This window comes from Lipotes vexillifer, unplaced genomic scaffold (assembly GCF_000442215.2).
Source record: "Lipotes vexillifer unplaced genomic scaffold, Lipotes_vexillifer_v1.1 scaffold838, whole genome shotgun sequence".
Lineage (NCBI taxonomy): Eukaryota > Metazoa > Chordata > Mammalia > Artiodactyla > Lipotidae > Lipotes > Lipotes vexillifer.
The window spans coordinates 1423911-1443936 of record NW_006769660.1 but is presented as its reverse complement, the minus strand read 5'-3'; the positions used below and the strand labels follow the sequence as shown (position 1 = coordinate 1443936).

The 20026-nt window shown below is 35.2% G+C and overlaps 1 protein-coding gene across 3 annotated transcripts in view; it reads left to right on the top strand.

Moving 5' to 3' along the window:
- The window catches only part of VRK2 (VRK serine/threonine kinase 2), a 94821-nt gene that overhangs the window by 1916 nt on the left and 72879 nt on the right, over positions 1–20026 (top strand). The window contains exon 2 of one of the 3 annotated variants that reach the window (XM_007445723.1): positions 8786–8920. The exons of the other annotated variants lie outside the window; for them this stretch is intronic. Coding sequence (XP_007445785.1) covers positions 8896–8920 — 25 coding nt within the window. The 5' untranslated portion in view covers positions 8786–8895. The remainder of the gene's footprint in view (positions 1–8785; positions 8921–20026) is intronic. 3 annotated transcript variants of the gene reach the window in all.

The following is a 20026-nucleotide window of genomic DNA, read 5'->3' as shown; positions in this document are numbered from 1 at the left end:
TAGGGAAGGAAGGACTTTCCCTCTACCTTCTTAAGCTTGATACCTGCGTTTATGAAATAAACTGACAACAGGCAGATTAACAGGAGAAAAGGTATACAAATTTATTAAGTTTTTTAATGTTACATGCACAGTAATATCAGGAAAAAAAAGTGAATAAGTACCCTAAAACACGGTGAGATTTGAGAGCTTACATACCGTCTTAATAAGGGAAGGGGAGACGGGATACAGGCCACTAAAGTAACAGTAAATGATTTTTAGGAAAGATTAATAGCCCTTAGAAGAGTAGATGGGGGCTATGATAGTTTATAACAAAGTTTGGGAGTGGTGTCAACTTCTCATCTCTTCTGTGATGAGTCAGTCTTTCCTGGTTAATGAAGCGCTCCTGGAGGGAATTTAAAACAATGGAGTTTTTTTTTTTTTGGAGGCTCTGTCTTTAGGCAAATAAAGGGAGTTCAGAGGAAGCCTCTCCCTACATTTGCTATTTTTCAAATGCCTTTAGTTCAAAATAATCCTTATGCCAAAGAGGCATATTTTAGGGTGGCATATTCTGCCACCCTTCTCACACAAACATGTTTCATGGATCATGAAGGATAAAGCTTCTCTTCTGATAAAATTAAGATTGTAGTTTTGAACAAATGGATGAAATTCAGTCAATAAGTAACTTATTAATCACCTGAGTGTCTAATCTAGTTGGAAAGATAAGACCAACACAAAATTATTGTATGGGTTAAATAAAGAACAGCTTCCCCATTTAAAGGATTTGAACTTGCTTGAAAAATGCTATGATTCTAAGTACTAGATTGAGTGACATAGATAGCACTGTTCAACAGAAATGTAATACAAGCCATGTATGTAAAGTAAAATTTTCTAGGAGCCACATTAAAAAAAAAGTAAAAAGAAACAAGTGAAATTTAATTAAATAATATGTATTATTAAATACAATATATCTAAAGTATTATAACTCCAACATGTTAGCTATATTAAAAAAAGGAAATATTTCACTTTTTTAAAGTCTTTAAAATCCAGGATGTGTCTAGTCATATTTCAGGGGCTCAGTAGCTACGTATAGGTAGTGGCTACCCCATTAGATGGTGCAGAATAAAGACCCTGAGAGTACTTGGGATCTACAGAGAACAGAATTCTTTGTAGAATACGTGTTGGTTGAGACTCTGAATTAGTGAATTCTCTCATATGGCAGAGAGTCAGGATCTCTAGTACATTGTCTTGACTCAAGGTCAGAGAAATGGAGTTGAATAAATTATTTCTGATGTGGCTGAGCTATAGCCTTGGATTGCACAGCTTATCAGTTATACTTTCAGTTTTCAAATGTTTGAATTATTTGAGTAATTTCAAAGAACTACAGAAAAGCATTGATTGTGATGGTCTTATTTGTTTTCTCTTTTTTAGATGTACATATTATATGTGTCATATGTATTTAAATTTAAGTGCATGTTTAAAGGTAAATTATATGTCTGTACACATATACATATATGTAATTGTACATATATGTGTATACATACTCACTACTTGTGTGGTTCCTGTTGTGAAAAAGGAATTTGCTTAGGCATGTGATTTATTTGTCCCTATTTAAATACAGAAAAATCTTTGCTTCTTTCAGTCCAAGTACTGCACATATTTTTTTTACTTATTTTTTTCTCAGTAAGATTTATTTTGCAACAATTTTCAAGGTTTCATATGTTATGAAATACCCCCTACTATCTGAATTTCAGAACCTGGATCCTGGAAATATAAGCAAGTGCACACGTTGGGGGAAGGACTTTAAAGAAGTGTTTAGCTGTTTTGAGGAAAACTCTCCATACTTCAGAATATATAATAAAGCTGTGTGTTCCAAGTGTTGTTATTTTCTATCAAAAGTGGCATTCATAAATCATAAAATCAGCTCTTCAGTGAGTTGCCATCAGCAACAGCTTCATTAAAATTAGCTTTTACTTATTTTCAAAGCTAAGCAAATCCATATGAAATTAGATCATGTTTTTTCATTTTACCATGGTTCTCATCACTTCCTGTATATAAATGAAGAAGTAGGTAAATTCAGGTTTCCTTTGTGTCCAGCTACATTCTTTGTAAGCATCATATTTGCCAGATACACTCTTTCAGCAGACACTTCATCAGCATTTGTTACCAGAGGCTGAGAAGAAGCTAACCGCTGTGTCTAACTCATTGTGTGTGTACAACTGTCCTTGAGCTTTGGGATCAATATCCAAGGCCTTTCAGTAGTCAGCAAGAAGAAAAGGGGAAGGGGCAGAAATATTTTATATTTACTCTTGACTTGGAGAAATAATGTGCCTGTAGCATTAATAGAAATAGTAATAAGAGGGAAAAGAAAAGTCTGAATACAAGACAGAGTTCTTTCTTTGTATATGAAAAGAGAGGAGGGGAAAAGGGAGAATGGAAACTGGTTTAGGGGGTGGAAAAAATTGCTGTTATTTTGGGATCAAATAAGTGAAAAAAATTTCAAAAATTTCAGGAGCGAGAACTAAGGGTTTAAATTCTACTTTAGTGCTAGGTATAACATAGAACCAAGCAAACTAAGGGAGAATTGCACAAATAAAAGCATGGGCTTTGGTGTTAGGCAAATTTGGGTTGAATTCTGACCTGACCAAGCCTTTTGCAAACTTCAGTGACTTTCACCTATCCATGAGTCTTTGTTTCTATTCTGTATGTTAGGGGTAATAATAATAGTGATGATTAAATAAGATAAGGTTTTTAAAGAACTTGGAACTCGACAAGCAGTTCAATCTAATTTATTTATTTATTTAGAATTTCCCATTCTCAGTGATAGTTGAACTCTAAATTCAGTGTCTGGTGCCGCAGGAGATTAGGATGGTGATAAAGACGTCTACTGGAGGGTTTTTCCATTTGTCCTGCCATGGACTGTGATGGATTTAGCTACTAAATGTGGTAAAACTAAGAACATAAGAGAATGTCAGTGGAATGACATTTTACTTACCAACCTCTATCTATTTTTCCCACTAAAATTTACAGTAGTAGCCATGATGACATAGTGAAAAGTTCTCATTTAAGCTGTTACCTTATGTTTCAGATATGAAAGATACTGTGTTTCAGAAATTAGTCAAAAATCTAGAAAAACAGGGCTTCCCTGGTGGCGCAGTGGTTGAGAGTCCGCCTGCCGATGCAGGGGACACGGGTTCATGCCCTGGTCCGGGAAGATCCCACATGCTGCGGAGCGGCTAGGCCCGTGAGCCATGGCCGCTGAGCCTGCGCGTCCGGAGCCTGTGCTCCGCAACGGGAGAGGCCACAACAGTGAGAGGCCCGTGTACCATAAAAAAAAAAAAATCTAGAAAAACAGAATTACAGGTAATAAAATTCAGCCAAATTCTTCAGGTACTCATGAAGTCTTCTTATATTAGTACAAATGGAAATGATTTATCTGTGTAAGTTTTAGTTTTTTGAATTTGAGCATAACCATGACAATTTAGCATCTTTGGAATATCAAGCACAGACTAGATGTTCAATGGTTATTTGCCTGAGAGATGGAGATAGATTGGGCTGCTTAATCCACACAAGCCAGTTGCTTTATTCTCTTCCATAATTATAGATGTTACCCTTAACTCCAGCCTGTAACCTTAGAGATGTACTCTTAGTCACAAGAAAAACTGAGACAAATTAACTCTCATGATGTCATCTAAAAAAATCTATATATGCTTTATTGACAATAAATCAATAGCATTATCTTTTCTAAATAATATGTTATTCTAACTAAAATTAGCTCTCTTGAAGCATTAAGATCAGTCATTTATTCATGGATAAATGTTTAGACTTCAAGTGACTGCCATGCATTTTTTGGGTAATCCTCTCAGATCAGCTCAATTTTACTCTTTAGAAACAGAAATCTTTTTTTGGGGCGGGGTGGTAGGGCAGGGGGAAGAAGATAGGATGACTATGAGTTTTAGAAATTATCAAAGTTTAACTCACGTATTTTATTGATGAAGAAACAGACTTCTATTTGTGAAGAAATAGAAAAGATTATTTATACATGTATGGTTTTTACTTATTGTACTTTCTAGTAAGCTGGAATGGATTGATTTTTAAGGTATGTAGAGTAGTGTTCAGAAGAGCCTAATGATAATGCTAGCAACAAAGTAGAGTTACTGAAACATATATTGCTTCATTATATATTGCTGTGTTAAGTGTTATTTTGGCAGTGTTTTATAGAGAAGGCTTTGAGATAAGCCGTTAATCCTATCTGATACAGTGCTTACTAGGAACCACAGTTGTTACTAGGAAATTTTGCAGATGATACTGTGTGGGTGAAAAGAAGAAGGAAATAAATATGAAATGAGGGTAACTTGTACTAGAAACTATAGTATATAAGATAAATTAGTTCTCAGATGAAGGTGTAAGAGGTAATAGGTGATATCTCAACAGAGGAAGAGATCACTTGGGATTTTGTGAGTTTAATAAACTTGATGTACCTTTCACAAGAATATTTAAAGTCCCTAGAAGTTGTATTTTAATTTTGTATGTGCTGTCCATCAGCTATTAATTTTGAGTTTTAATAGAGTGTTCATTTACTTATCAGTTAAGAAATCTAAGTATCTGCAAAAGTTTGGATTCTTTGTATAAAAAGAGAGTGTTCTTCTAAGGCTTACTTAGCCTTTTCTTATCTCTTTCATTTTTGTAAGTGTCTGATCTTCTTTTAACATATTTTATATTGTGGGTCTTCATTTTCAACATTTCTGCTCTCAAACTCTTTTGCCTTAAGGGAAGATTTACAGACTGCTCCGTTCTTCAATGATTTATATGTTATGTCTCTTTCACTGCACCTGTTACTATCTTATAACTTTACAGTGGTCAAGGATTTTAAGTTTGAAACCTGTTTGCTATAGGGAAATGTCTTCTTCATGAAATGAGTTCACCTCTGTTGCCACACAATAAAAAAACTCCCAGCTTTCGGGAGCTTCTGGCTTCCTTATGAAATAAGTATAGGCTTTTGCTTCTGAAGTGTTTTAGGGTTTTTTTTTTTTTTTCTTTAGATATGGAAGAAGAGTAGGAAGTATGATCCTTCTCTTAAGAAACAGGAATATCTATGTTTATAAAATAAATGAAAAGAAAATTAAGAAACACTAAAGCTCTAAATGGAAGAATTCACTAGAAATCAGCTGTTTGGATGATGAAAATTTGTCCACCATCCACATTTAACAATGATTCAAAGTGTTTATGGATCTTATACTGCTTACATAGTTTTGCAGTTGTCCTTCAGAAAGTTTGTCCCTTATAACTCCATTATGTGAACTGAATACGCTATGCAGTATTCTATGTGAAAGGGTATTTTAGGAGGAAAGACACAAAACTCAGCAATTATTTCAAGAAAATTGTTGAAGATTTCCATTGTTTCTTTTAAAGAGGTGGACTTCATTTAGTCAGGTAGACTTTTCTTTAACATCTCCAATCAAGTAATACTTGAGGAAAAAGGTTCCGTAGAAAGACATCCATTGAAGGCCAGAAACATCTACAGATGCAATGTGATCTCAGGCAACGAAGCATGTGGCCCTTCATTGGCATTATATGATAACAGGAGGATCTTCTGGCAGAAGAGCTGACTTTTGCTGAGTTCTGCATGCTGCCCCTCCAAACCCATCTTTGATTGGCACCTATGCCCTATTGAAACTGGCATCACACCTTCTGAATGGGCACAGTGCCAGCCTAGCAGATGGGTATGGGCAAAAGCATGCCAGAAACCCAGTATGTGCATCAAGTTTAAGTATCAGGGGCCCAAACTCCCATCCAGGGATATAAAAACTGCAGTCTGTTGAGAGCTTTTTGTGCTTAAGGTTAAAGGACATGCCATTTCTACTCCAGCTTCGAGGTTGATTAATTTCGAAAGTCAAACAGGAGCTCCTGTGGCTGTGTGTCAGGCAAAATTCTGTCTTTGGTGAATGAGAATTACTACTTCATGTAGGGAAGAGAAAGTATTGTAATGAAGTGTCCAATGAGAGTTAGTCTCCCGCAAGGGCCTCCAGCACTTAAGCAGCATGCATTCAGTGGAGATGAATATTTCTGTTCTCCAGCAGAGCCAGGTGCATTCAAAGCCAGATCTTCAGCCTGCTGCAGTAAAGAACCCTAAATTTAGAAAGGGCAGGTAAAGTTTGGAACTCTTTGGTGGCAGCCCTCACCCTGAGCTGATGAGGCTTCACAAAAGTGTATAAAGGAGATGAAGGAAAAACTAAATAAAAAACTTTCAGATTACTTCAGCCTGAAACAGACAGATCTTTAACAAACCAAGGGAAAAAGTTTAGTCCCTTCTCCTCAATGCAGAAATTCTTCTGAATTTTATATCAATAAAAAGTTAGTTTACCAAAATGTTAGAACCAACTTAATGCATAAGTAACAAAGCTTCCTATTCTAACATTTATTTCATTGCATGTCTATCATGTATATAAACTTCACTTCTTGAATAATGGATTTTGCATAAAATTGAGTTCTAAATATCATATTCCTTATGATCGTCTCACACCAGCTACAGAACTGGGCAAAAAAAAAAAAAAAAAGGGCATCATTCCTTGTGATCACTTTAATCATATCCCCTAAATGCTCTTAAATTTACAAGAATGCCTGTAAGACCAGCTGTGGCCAAGAGAAGCTTTTTCATAATCACCTTGATAGCCATTGCTTTTTCTTTTCCACTGTGTAAACTTTATCTATGGAGCAGATTCCATGAGACCATTGTGAATACTTCAACGTATTCAAAACATATAACTGCCACAAATTAAACTACTAAAACTAAAGCTGGTGCATTGTAACTGCCAAGTAAAACTGGCACGTCCCTCTGTCAGACTGCGGGAGAGTATGCCATACAGTCCTCAGAAAACACAATTCATCCAGAAGCACTCTTGTCACTTGCTCTGATATTAAACCAGAGAAAGTGACATTAATTAAAGAAGTGACGTGAGCCAACAAAGGCAATGAAATTCTAAGCTTTGGCTCGTGTGCAGACCTTACTCCGACTTGCTCTACTTAGGTATCGTGGCCATTTCTGAAGAGGAGTGTGGCTACTTCCCTTCTCTTCCTTTCATCTTTTCATTCTGAAACATCATTTTCAAGCAACTAAAATTTCATACCCAGGCTTGCGCTAGCCAGTTGGTACACTGGTAGTCATTGCAGGGTTTCCCAAAATAGTCATGTGGTGGCATGTGATGCATTTACTGCACTTGGTAACTGCATGAGATGAACAACAACTAGAGACAGAAGAGAGTTGTTCTTACAAAAAGGCAAGCAACAGCATAATCCAGTAGGGTACCTAGATTCAGTAGACCGGGAGCTAGGGGAGTCTGTTGCTAGGATCGCTGGTGGAAACGAATGATGGCTGGTAGGCCTTATGAAAATTCTAACATGCTAACGAGCCAAGCAGGGGAGTAGCCACAACTTTTCTCACTCTCTTCTCTTTGTTCCTTCCTGTAGTGTGCCCTTTCTCCCTTTCTCGGTGCTTATCTTGTTTCATATGATTGCCATTTGTATACTGTTTACCGTCTATCAACACTAGATTCTAAGCTCCTTGCAGGTATTCTCTCAGAGTGCTTAGACAAGGCCTTGCATACAACAGCTTAAAAAAAAATGATTGGTTAAATTAACTCTAAAACTAGTCTGTTCAGGAAAAATAATTTTCCCAACAATTAGGTTATCTGAGATGAAATTTTGTCCTCTATATACTATTAACATGCAGCATGTGTGTCAGGCACTGTCCTTTTAGATTTAGAGACATTGTTTTGTATATTTTGGGGAATTCGAGGGGAAAGAAGTTTCTGTTCATTCTCTTTCCAAAGATGTTTTTTAAATACAAGAAGCCATGTACTTAATCCATAGATTATAGGATTTATTGGGGAAAGTCTACTTTGCTAATGGCCTAGTGCAGAGAGAGTTAAAAAAAAAGAAAAGGACATTATATTAAGACTAAATAGTTTTGTGTTTAGAATGAAACAATTCTACTGAGTAGCACTCAATTGAAGTAGACCTAACAGCAAGTATAAACTTTTGTGGAGGAAATAGGTGGGGTTTAATGTTAAATGGATTGACTTATAGGCATGTAACATGCATAAGAAATCCACTTTTCAAAGGATATAAAGACAACTTTAACAGAAAATAAATTATTGGAATTTCTTTTAATCCGAGTGAATGAAAGGTTTGATTAAGAGTTTTGTACATAGTCAGAAGCTTTTGTTATAGTTTCTGGGCATGGGTGTTTTATATTTGAGATCAGGAATTTTCTATGTATGTAATTAGTCGTGAGGTTTAATGTACATTTTTCATATCAGGCAGACAATGGCTTCAAAGAGACAGCAGCACTGCAAAGGAGCAAGAAAAGAAGGCCAAAGTTGACATACACAGAGGCAAAACAGTGTAGGAAAAATCAACACGTTTTGCAAAATCAATCATTGAAAATGTGTCAGTGTTCAGGAGACTGTCTTTAATTTGCAATCCAAGTGAAAAAGAGTATTTAAATATGAGAGGCAGTATTATTGAGCCCAGCATGCCTGCTACCACTTGTTTGACTAGCTCAGAATAGAACACTGAGAGGCAAGGGCTCAAAGTTAAATGAACATTTATACATTTTAAAATCAAATGAAAGATTCAGAGTATATTCATGAATTAAAATTTTTTTCAGAACCCTAAATTTAATCAGCTGGAATTACTTTTAAAGTGTCATTCTATTTAACTTTTGGGAATGATGAATTTGCCTTTTAATAGGGATGCTGTATTTTATCATGAAGATGAAACAAACTGTCTTTTGTTAATTATTCCCCAGAGACACTGGCCATTTTTCTCTCCTATGCTTAGTGTGGAGTAAAGGCAGCTTCCCGCAAATTTATATCAAGCAAGAGCAATCAGAAGCTACAACATGTGTGAAAGAGGCTCATGGAGGGCATAGTGTCCATTGTAGGTGTTCTGAGTGCTACCTAATGAAGTTCTTAGAGGTAATGTTACCAAAGCCTCACTATGGAGGCTATGAACATAGGACATAGAACAGTAAAAAGGAATGAAAGCAAGAATCTCCGGTAAAGTGTAGCAGATGAGTCAAGTGTGTCTGGGGCATACTGCTAGGGAGGGTTCTTGAAATCTTTTTTAGGAAATCATCATCATCATCATCATCAACTGCTGCTAAAATCTTTTACTTAGTGTGTGCCATGCTCTGTGTTAAATGCTTTATATGCATTATTTCATTTAATCCTCTCGGCAGCTTGATAAGGGAGTTATTGAGGCTTAAGAATGGTAAGCAGTTTGTCTCTATGCTATAGTTTTAATAATTGCCTCCATCTACATTTGAACTCAGGTTTCTTTGCTCTCCTGATTGATGTCCTTTGTCAAAGAACACTTTGAATTTATTACTAGCCAGAGAAAATAGTGGCAAATGACATGCTTGTGACATGCTCATTTCCAGTGAAATATCTAATTGATAGTATTGGCAGCTAATGTAAGAAATATGTTAGTGATGATGCTGATAATGGTGTCATTTTCATTCAGATTGACAACGTGAGGTGTAGATCATCTGTGATACGTTTTTAATGTTAAGTTCACAAAATCTTTGAAAGACCATCTGATATTTATAGCAAATCTAGTGTTAAGAACTAGAAAAAATACATACGCTAAAAAATGTACTATACCTAGATCAAACAATATTTTTATGAAAAAAAGTGAGAATAGTCAACAGTGCATACAAACTGATGATAAAGATTTGGTAGCTTTTGAAAAGCTTTCTGCTTTTTCAAAAATGAGTAAACTTATTTAGTTTATAGGGATTTAATGCATTTGTTTTAAGGCTAATAACCAACAGGAAGATCAGAAGAAGCCTCTAAATCCCTATGATACAGTTTTAATAAGCATCATGTAAAAATATTTTTACAGATACTGAATTCTTTTTCTGTTTTTTACATCTTTATTGGAGTATAATTGCTCTACAATGGTGTGTTAGTTTCTGCTTTATAACAAAGTGAATCAGTTATACATATACATATGTTCCCATGTCTCTTCCCTCTTGCATCTCCCTCCCTCCCACCCTCCCTATCCCACCCCTCTAGGTGGTCACAAACCACCTAGCTGATATCCCTGTGCTATGCGGCTGCTTCCCACACGTTTGGTAGTGTATATACGTCCATGCCTCTCTCTCGCTTTGTCACAGCTTACCCTTCCTCCTCCCCATATCCTCAAGTCCAATCTCTAGTAGGTCTGTGTCTTTATTCCTGTCTTACCCCTAGGTTCTTCATGACACTTTTTTTTTCTTAAATTCCATATATATGTGTTAGCATACGGTATTTGTCTTTCTCTTTCTGACTTACTCTGTATGACAGACTCTAGGTCTATCCACCTCATTACAAATAGCTCAATTTCGTTTCTTTTTATGGCTAATATTCCATTGTATATATGTGCCACATCTTCTTTATCCGTTCATCCGTTGATGGACACTTAGGTTGTTTCCATCTCCTGCCTATTGTAAATAGAGCTGCAGTGAACATTTTGGTGCATGATTCTTTTTGAATTATGTTTTTCTCAGGGTATATGCACAGTAGTGGGATTGCTGGGTCATATGGTAGTTCTATTTGTAGTATTTTAAGGAACCTCCGTACTGTTCTCCATAGTGGCTGTACCAATTCACATTCCCACCAACAGTGCAAGAGGGTTCCCTTTTCTCCACACCCTCTCCAGCATTTATTGTTTCTAGATATTTTGATGATGGCCATTCTGACCGATGTGAGATGATATCTCATTGTAGTTTTGATTTGCATTTCTCTAATGATTAATGATGTTGAGCATTCTTTCATGTGTTTGTTGGCAATCTGTGTATCTTCCTTGGAGAAATGTCTGTTTAGGTCTTCTGCCCATTTTTGGATTGGGTTGTTGGTTTTATTGTTATTGAGCTGCATGAGCTGCTTGTAAATTTTGGAGATTAATCCATTGTCAGTTGCTTCGTTTGCAAATATTTTCTCCCATTCTGAGGGTTGTCTTTTGGTCTTGTTTATGGTTTCCTTTGCTGTGCAAAAGCTTTGAAGTTTCATTAGGTCCCATTTGTTTATTTTTGTTTTTATTTCCATTTCTCTAGGAGGTGGGTCAAAAAGGATCTTGCTGTGATTTATGTCATAGAGTGTTCTGCCTGTGTTTTCCTCTAAGAGTTTGATAGTTTCTGGCCTTACATTTAGGTGTCTAATCCATTTTGAGCTTATTTTTGTGTATGGTGTTAGGGAGTGATCTAATCTCATACTTTTACATGTACCTGTCCAGTTTTCCCAGCACCACTTATTGAAGAGGCTGTTCTCTCTCTACTGTACATTCCTGCCTCCTTTATCAAAGATAAGGTGACCATATGTGCGTGGGTGTATCTCTGGGCTTTCTATCCTGTTCCATTGATCTATCTTTCTGTTTTTGTGCCAGTACCATACTGTCTTGATTACTGTAGCTTTGTAGTATAGTCTGAAGTCAGGCAGCCTGATTCCTCCAGCTCCATTTTTTGTTCTCAAGATTGCTTTGGCTATTCGGGGTCTTTTGTGTTTCCATACAAATTGTGAAATTTTTTGTTCTAGTTCTGTGAAAAATGCCAGTGGTAGTTTGATAGGGATTGCATTGAATCTATAGATTGCTTTGGGTAGTAGAGTCATTTTCACAATGTTGATTCTTCCAATCCAAGAACATGGTATATCTCTCCATCTGTTTGTATCATCTTTAATTTCTTTCATCAGTGTCTTATAATTTTCTGCATACAGGTCTTTTGTCTCCTTAGGTAGGTTTATTCCTAGATATTTTATTCTTTTTGTTGCAATGGTAAATGGGAGTGTTTTCTTGATTTCACTTTCAGATTTTTCATCATTAGTATATAGGAATGCCAGAGATTTCTGTGCATTAATTTTGTATCCTGCTACTTTACCAAATTCATTGATTAGCTCTAGTAGTTTTCTGGTAGCATCTTTAGGATTCTCTATGTATAGTATCATGTCATCTGCCAACAGTGACACCTTTACTTCTTTTCTGATTTGGATTCCTTTTATTTCCTTTTCTTCTCTGATTACTGTGGCTAGGACTTCCAAAACTATGTTGAGTAAGAGTGGTGCGAGTGGGCAACCTTGTCTTGTTCCTGATCTTGGTGGAAATGCTTTCAGTTTTTCACCATTGAGGACGATTTTGGCTGTGGGTTTGTCATATATGGCCTTTATTATGTTGAGGAAAGTTCCCTCTGTGCCTACTTTCTGCAGGTGCTTGTAGTAATCTCTCATGATCTTTTGTATTTCTGCAGTGTCAGTTGTTACTTCCCCTTTTTCATTTCTAATTCTGTTGATTTGAGTCTTCTCCCTTTTTTTCTTGATGAGTCTGGCTAATGGTTTATCAATTTTGTTTATCTTCTCAAAGAACCAGCTTTTAGTTTTATTGATTTTGCTATCGTTTCCTTCATTTCTTTTTCATTTATTTCTGATCTGATCTTTATGATTTCTTTCCTTCTGCTAACTTTGGGTTTTTTGGTTCTTCATTCTCATTGCTTTAGGTGTATGGTCAGGTTGTTTATTTGAGATGTTTCTTGTTTGTTAAGGTAGGATTGTATTGCTGTAAACTTCCCTCTTAGAACTGCTTTAGCTGCATCCCATAGGTTTTGGGTCGTCGTGTCTCCATTGTAATTTGTTTCTAGGTATTTTTTGATTTCCTCTTTGATTTCTTCAGTGATCACTTCGTTATTAAGTAGTGTATTGTTTAGCCTCCATGTGTTTGTGTTTTTTACAGATCTTTTCCTGTAATTGATGTGTAGTCTCATAGTGTTGTGGTCGGAAAAGATACTTGATACAATTTCAGTTTTCTTAAATTTACCAAGGCTTGATTTGTGACCCAAGGTATGATCTCTCCTGGATAATGTTCCATGAGCACTCGAGGAAAATGTGTATTCTTTTGTTTTTGGATGGAATGTCCTATAAATATCTATTAAGTCCATCTTGTTTAATGTATCATTTAAAGCTTGTGTTTCCTTATATATTTTCATTTTGGATGATCTGTCCATTGGTGAAAGTGGGGTGTTAAAGTCCCCTACTATGAATGTGTTACTGTCGACTTCCCCTTTTATGGCTGTTAGTATTTGCCTTGTGTATTGAGGTGCTCCTATGTTGGGTGCATAAATATTTACAATTGTTATATCTTCCTCTTGGATCAATCCCTTGATCATTATGTACTGTCCTTCTTTGTCTCTTCTAATAGTCTTTATTTTAAAGTCTATTTTGTCTGATATGAGAATTGCTACTCCAGCTTTCTTTTGGTTTCCATTTGCATGGAATATCTTTTTCCATCCTCTTACTTTCAGTCTGTATGTGTCTCTAGGTCTGAAGTGGGTCTCTTGTAGACAGCATATATGTGGAGCTTGTTTTTGTATCCATTCAGCCAATCTGTGTCTTTTGGTGGAAGCATTTAGTCCATTTACATTTAAGGTAATTATCGACATGTATGTTCCAATCCCATTTTCTTAATTGTTTTGGGTTCGTTATTGTAGGTCTTTTCCTTCTCTTGTGTTTCTTGCCTAGAGAAGTTCCTTTAGCATTTGTTGTAAAGCTGGTTTGGTGGTGCTGAACTCTCTCAGCTTTTGCTTGTCTACAAAGGTTTTAATTTCTCCATCAAATCTGAATGAGATCCTTGCTGGGTAGAGTAATCTTGGTTGCAGGTTTTTCTCCTTCATCACTTTAAATATGTCCAGCCAGTCCCTTCCGGTTTGCAGAGTTTCTGCTGAAAGATCAGCTGTTAACCTTATGGGGATTCCCTTGTGTGTTATTTGTTGTTTTTCCCTTGCTGCTTTTAATATTTTTCTTTATTATTTAATTTTTGACAGTTTGATTAATATGTGTCTTGGTGTATTTCTCCTTGGATTTATCCTGTATGGGACTCTCTGTGCTTCCTGGACTTGATTAACTATTTCCTTTCCCGTATTAGGGAAGTTTTCAATTATAATCTCTTGAAATATTTTCTCAGTCCCTTTCTTTTTCTCTTCTTCTGGAACCCCTATAATTCGAATGTTGGTGCGTTTAATGTTGTCCCAGAGGTCTCTGAGACTGTCCTCAGTTGTTTTCATTGTTTTTTCTTTAATCTGCTCTGCAGTAGTTATTTCCACTATTTTATCTTCCAGGTCACTTGTCCGTTCTACTGCCTCAGTTATTCTGCTATTGATCCCATCTAGAGTATTTTTAATTTCATTTATTGCATTGTTCATCATTGCTTGTTTCATCTTTAGTTCTTCTAGGTCCTTGTTAAATGTTTCTTGCACTTTCTTTATTCTATTTCCAAGATTTTGGATCATCTTTACTGTCATTATTCTGAATTCTTTTTCAGGTAGACTGCCTAGTTCCTCTTCATTTGTTAGGTCTGGTTGGTTTTTATCTTGCTCCTTCATCTGTTGAATTATTTTTGACCATGTCTGTTTTCATTGGATAATAATTTTTAAAATTAATTAATTAATTTTTTGGCTGCATTGGGTCTTCATTGCTGCACAGGCTTTCTCTAGTCATGGTGAGTGGGACCTACTCTGTTCCTGTGCGTGGGCTTCTCATTGCAGTGGCTTCTCTTTGTTGCGGAGCATGGGCTCTAGGTGTGTGGGCTTCAGTAGTTGTGGCACGCAGCCTCAGTAGTTGTGGCACGCAGCCTCAGTAGTTGTGGCTCACGGGCTCTAGAGTGCAGGCTCCGTAGCTGTGGTGCACGAGCTTAAATGCTCTGCGGCATGTGGGATCTTCCCGGGCCAGGGTTCGAACCCATGTCCCCTGCATTGGCAGGCGGATTTTTAACCCCTGCGCCACCAGTGAAGTCCTGGATAATAATTTAAAGATACAGTATTTAGAAAACTAGGTCTTTTTAAGAGTAAAATAAACAAAAATAAATTTTTGGATAAGTGAAATGTTGATAAAGAATATGTTTCTTTATAGAATTTGTTCAGATGCCAAAATATTTTATATATAATAGAAGTATAGTTTTTGAAAAAGTATTCAGTTTTCCCAAGATATTGTTATACAATAGTAATTTATTATGTACCTATAGATGATTTTATGAAAAAAATATAACATTTCATGATGAGGCAAATCTTTAAGTGTTTTTAATGGAGATAGTTATTAGATATTGCAAAGCTAGTTTTTATGCTGTGATACTTTTTTCTTGGAAGTATATACATAGCAAGGAAAAGAATGAACAGAATATATTACATTAGAATACATGTTATTGAGCACTTATGGTGATATACAGTTATTAGTTTCAGTTTCTGGAGAATGTGAAGAAAAATGCTGTTCATTATACTTGATCTTGTTTCTATTAAAAGATCATGTGTTACAATCCTAACATATATCTCCAGTGTCGTATGTGAGTATTACAATTGGGCCTGAAGTATTAGTTATGTAAACCTTCTGTCTTATAAAGTGTTAGGAGGGTGGTAGAAGGAAAAGTAGTAAAACCCACTAAAAAATCTCCACACAATACACTTCAAGACAAATGAAAAGAAAGCAAAACAAAGTTGCGTACCTTAGAGACCATTGTTGCTATGTGACGGAAAGGGGAAGAAAAACATTGTAAGACTTCTATAATATCAGAATTTCTACTTCAGCAGAAAGCTTTTGACCAAGTACAAATGTTCTGAAATTAACTAGTTTAATGTAAATGGAATGCATTGTAGAATCTGTCTTAAAAATAAGAGGTTTTTATTCGGGGAAGGACTTTTAAGTTCTTTCTGACCCTGAAAATCTGTGAGATCCTGAAAGATGGTGAGAGATATTGAAACCTGGATAGAGGTGTAAGGAAAGAATTGACCCAGCTGAGCAAAGAATTAGCTATACTACTAATGAGCAAGCAAAATAAATCTAAGGCATAGAAAAATGATGTAAAGAGAACATCAAGAAGAAAAAGTAATGGTTCTGTTATCTTTTTATGTAGTGTAGTTTTGGATAATAAGAACATTACATGAAAAGGTAAAGACTTTCAAAACAGAGACCATAATGAAAGATATAAGAAAGATTTCCCTTCTTTGAAACCTAATTCCAGCATGAATATTAGCAAGTGTTTCAAAAAGTAAGGGTGGAGCCAGAGTTCTTACATAGTGGCTTGTTAAGCTTGAAATGCAGAAAGTATAATATCATTTCAGGGAGGGAGTTCAGGAGCTACTTCAGCCCTTAATTCATAGCCTAACAATAGAGTAACTTCATAATAGCTAAGAGAAATATGGCTGTCATTCCAGTACACTATCTGGCCAAACTGAATGCCTCTTAAGAGAGAAGGAAACATTTGAGGACTTAGGAAATCTGAAATCATTTTATAACAGATTACCACAAAGATAAAGTAGACTTGAAAGTATATAAGTGAAAAAGACTTCCAAGAAATAAATGAATTACAAAAAGATTTGATGACACAAAGTAAAAAGTTTAGTAAAAACTGGACTTAGGAATATAATTTTATAATGCAATTCACATTTCTAAAGTAGATTAAAGAACTGTGGTTAGGAAATATAGGGTTAAGAGTTAAATGGGAAAGTTGGTATATATCAACTCTTCAAGCAAGCTCGAAATGTTTAGTTAATAATAATAATAATGAAGACATCTGAATTAGAGATTATCAGTGTGAAGAGTGTTTAAGAAATAGATAAATGGATTGAAAGATAGTCAATTATAAGATAACATATGTAATATGTACCACAACCAGTAAGTAATCGGTGAAGGAGAGCAAAAAAGAATAACAATAATATAAATTTACAGTGTTGTATTATAATCCAATTGCCAATTACTACATTAGATAAAAACTGTCTGAAATCCCCTATTAAAGAATGTCATTGACAAAAACCCCATAATCACTTGCCAAAAGAGAAATACCTAATACAATAAAATATAAAGACACTAAAAGATCAAGTTTTTTAATGCACGTGTAAGCAAAGAGTAAGATCAGCATTTTTTAAATTGTTTTATATTCCATAGTAAAAATTATTAAGAGAACTAAACAAGGACATTATATAATGGCAAAAGGTTAATAAAGCCAAGTGAAAATGTAATCATAGAATTCAATATGACCAGAATGCTACTGTTCGTTTTTCTTAGAGAAGAAAGAAAATCTAGCAGGTGTTCAATAAGAACATGTTACAAATATAACTAGAGGTATTATAAACAGTCAGGAAGTGACAAATCAATCACCAGTAGGTCTTCGCACTGGTCTTCATGGAACCCAGGTATACAGGTGAAAGGAGTAGGGGCTGTGGTCACTCCACCCATGTTTCAACCTGAGCATTTCTGCTTTGATCTGTTCTGTGTATCAGGCTGCCAAGAAACATCCTGTTACTAAAAAAGTTGAAGATAACTGATTATGCTACAATAATTAATAAGCTCCAAAGTTGAATATGCAATTAATAAGAGATGATTTATATTTGGAGGGGACTTAACAGCATTATAGAGAATAAGATCTTTCTTCCCCAGCTGTACAAGAACTCACTTTAAAAATTGTGCCTGGTGATTTATTAGTAGTAAATGTAAAGAAAAATCAGAATTTTTATATGTCATAGTCTTGGAACCCAAGCGTGGAAATAAATACCAATATTGTCTTGCTTGTTTTGTTTATGACCTGCATTCTATCTCGAGTTTCTACGTATTTAAATAGTGTTTAAGTTCACCTCCCCCTTGAAGCCTACTGTTTTCCTTTTTGCATTTTCTGCCAAAGTTGTATATTGTGTGTTTGTTTTCAATAATATTTTTGCCTCTCTTTTGTCAGAGACAAAATTTTGGAGAATTGACATTTTTAATGTTGAGTCTTCAATCCGCAAATAGAGTATCTCTCTCCATTTCTTTAGGTCTTTGATTTCTTTCATCAGCATTTTGGCTTTTGGCATATTGATCCTGTACATGTACTTTTAGGTATATATGTAAGTTTTTCTCTTTTTCTTTTTAAATTTTTGATGCTATTAAAAATGGTATTGCTTTTGTAATTTTGGTTTCCAATTGTACATTATTAGTATATAAAAATACAGTTGATTTTTGCTTGTTGACTATACGTCCGATCGTCTTGGTAAATTTACTTATTAGTCCTAGGATTTTTTTTTTTTTTTCAGATTCTTTGGAATTTTCTATATAGATAATCTTGTCATCTTGTCATCTGCAAGTAGGGATCACTTTATTTCTTCCTTTCGGATCTGTGTACTTTTTGTTTCCTGACTCCTTGCACTGGCTAGGACTACCAGCACTTTATTGAGTAGGAATGGTGAGAGTGGACGTCCTTAACTGTTCCCAGTTTAAGGGAGAAAGCATTCAGCCCTCATCACTTAGTATAATGTTAGCTATAGTTTGTTTGTAGTATTCTTTTTCAAATTGAGGAAGCACTCCTTACTATACTGAGAGTTTTTATCCTGAATGGGTATCGAATTTTGTCAGATACTTTTTCTGCATCAATTGATAGGATCATTTGGTTTTTCTTTTTTAGATTCTTAATATGGTGGATGACATTGATTTTTTTTTTTTTCTTTTGCATCAACATTATGAGGGGAGGATGTTGGTCTATAGTTTTCTTTTTCTTTCTTTCTTTTCTTTCCCCCCTACCGTCTTTGTTTGGTTTTGGTTTTGGCTTTAGGGTAATGCTGGTTTCATAAAATGAGTTGTGAATTATTCCCTCCTTTTTTGCTTTCTGGAAGTGAATGTATAGAATTGATGTTACTTGTTTTTCATGTGTTTTGTAGAATTCTACAGTGAAGCCATCTGGGGTTAGGGATATCTTTTTCCAAAGGATGTTTGTTTGTTTGTTTGTTTAGAACTTGATTTCACCTGGGACTTGTTTGGTTATTTGCTTCATATCAGGTAACTTTTAGTAGTTTGTAGTAGTTTAAGCACTTGTTCCATTCCATCTAAGTTGTCAAATTTCTATGTATAGAGTTGTTCATAGTATTAGTGTATTATACTTTAATGTTAGCAGTTTCTATAGTGATACTCCTTTTTCATTCCTTATATGGATCATTTTTCTCTTTTTTTGCTTTTCTTTTTTGTCAGTCTTGACATGGGTTTGTAAATTTTATTGATCATTTCAAAGAAACAGCTCTTGGTTTTGTGGATTTACTGTATTTTCCTGTTTTCAATCTCACCAATTTGTTTTTTTTTTTCTTTTTTGTCTCCTTCCTTCCATTTGTTTTGGGTTTAGTCTGCCCTTTTTTCCCCTTAATTCCCTTAGGTGGAAACTTGCTTATTTGAATCTTTCTTCTTTTGTAGTATAAGTGTTCAGCGCTAAATTTGTTTCTAAGTCCTTCTCTGACAGAATCCCACGAATTCTGATATGTTTTAGTTGTCATATATTACATCTATATTAACTTAAATTCCCCCAGACCATATTATAATTTTTACTTTAACCGTCAAACACATTTTAACTGAAGGAAAGCATAATCCATTACATTTTCCAAGTATTTACCATTTTTTCTCTTCTTTTATTCCTGATAGTTCACATTTCCTTGTATGATTTTCTTTTTTTTTTTTTCTGAATATTTCTTTAGCAATTCTTATATAGCAGATCTGCTGGCTATGGCTACTCTTAGTTATTCTTCACTTGAGAATGTCTTTATTTAGCTTTAATTCCAGAAGGATATTTTTGCTGGATATTGGATTGACTGTTCTTTTCAGCACTTCAAACATGTTGTGACTCTTCCCTCTGGTCTTCAGGGTTTCTGATGAGAAATCCACAGTAATTTGAGTCATTTTACCCTGTAGTTAATTTATTTTTTACTCCAGCGCCTTTCAAGGTTTATCTTTGTTTTCGCTTTCAGTAATCGCTTGATTATATGTGTCTGGGCATTGATTTCTTTGAGTTTATCCCCATGGGGATTCACTGAACTGTAGGTTTATGTATATATAAAATTTGGGACATTTCAGCCATTATTTATCAAATATTTCTTCAGCACCACACTCTTACCTCTCTGCCTCTGGAACTCCAATATCATGAGTGTTAAATGTTTTGTTATTGCCTACAGGATCCTGAGACTCTGTTCAGTTTTTCCATACTCTATCTTGCTGTTTTTCAGGTTGGATACATTTTTATTGATCCA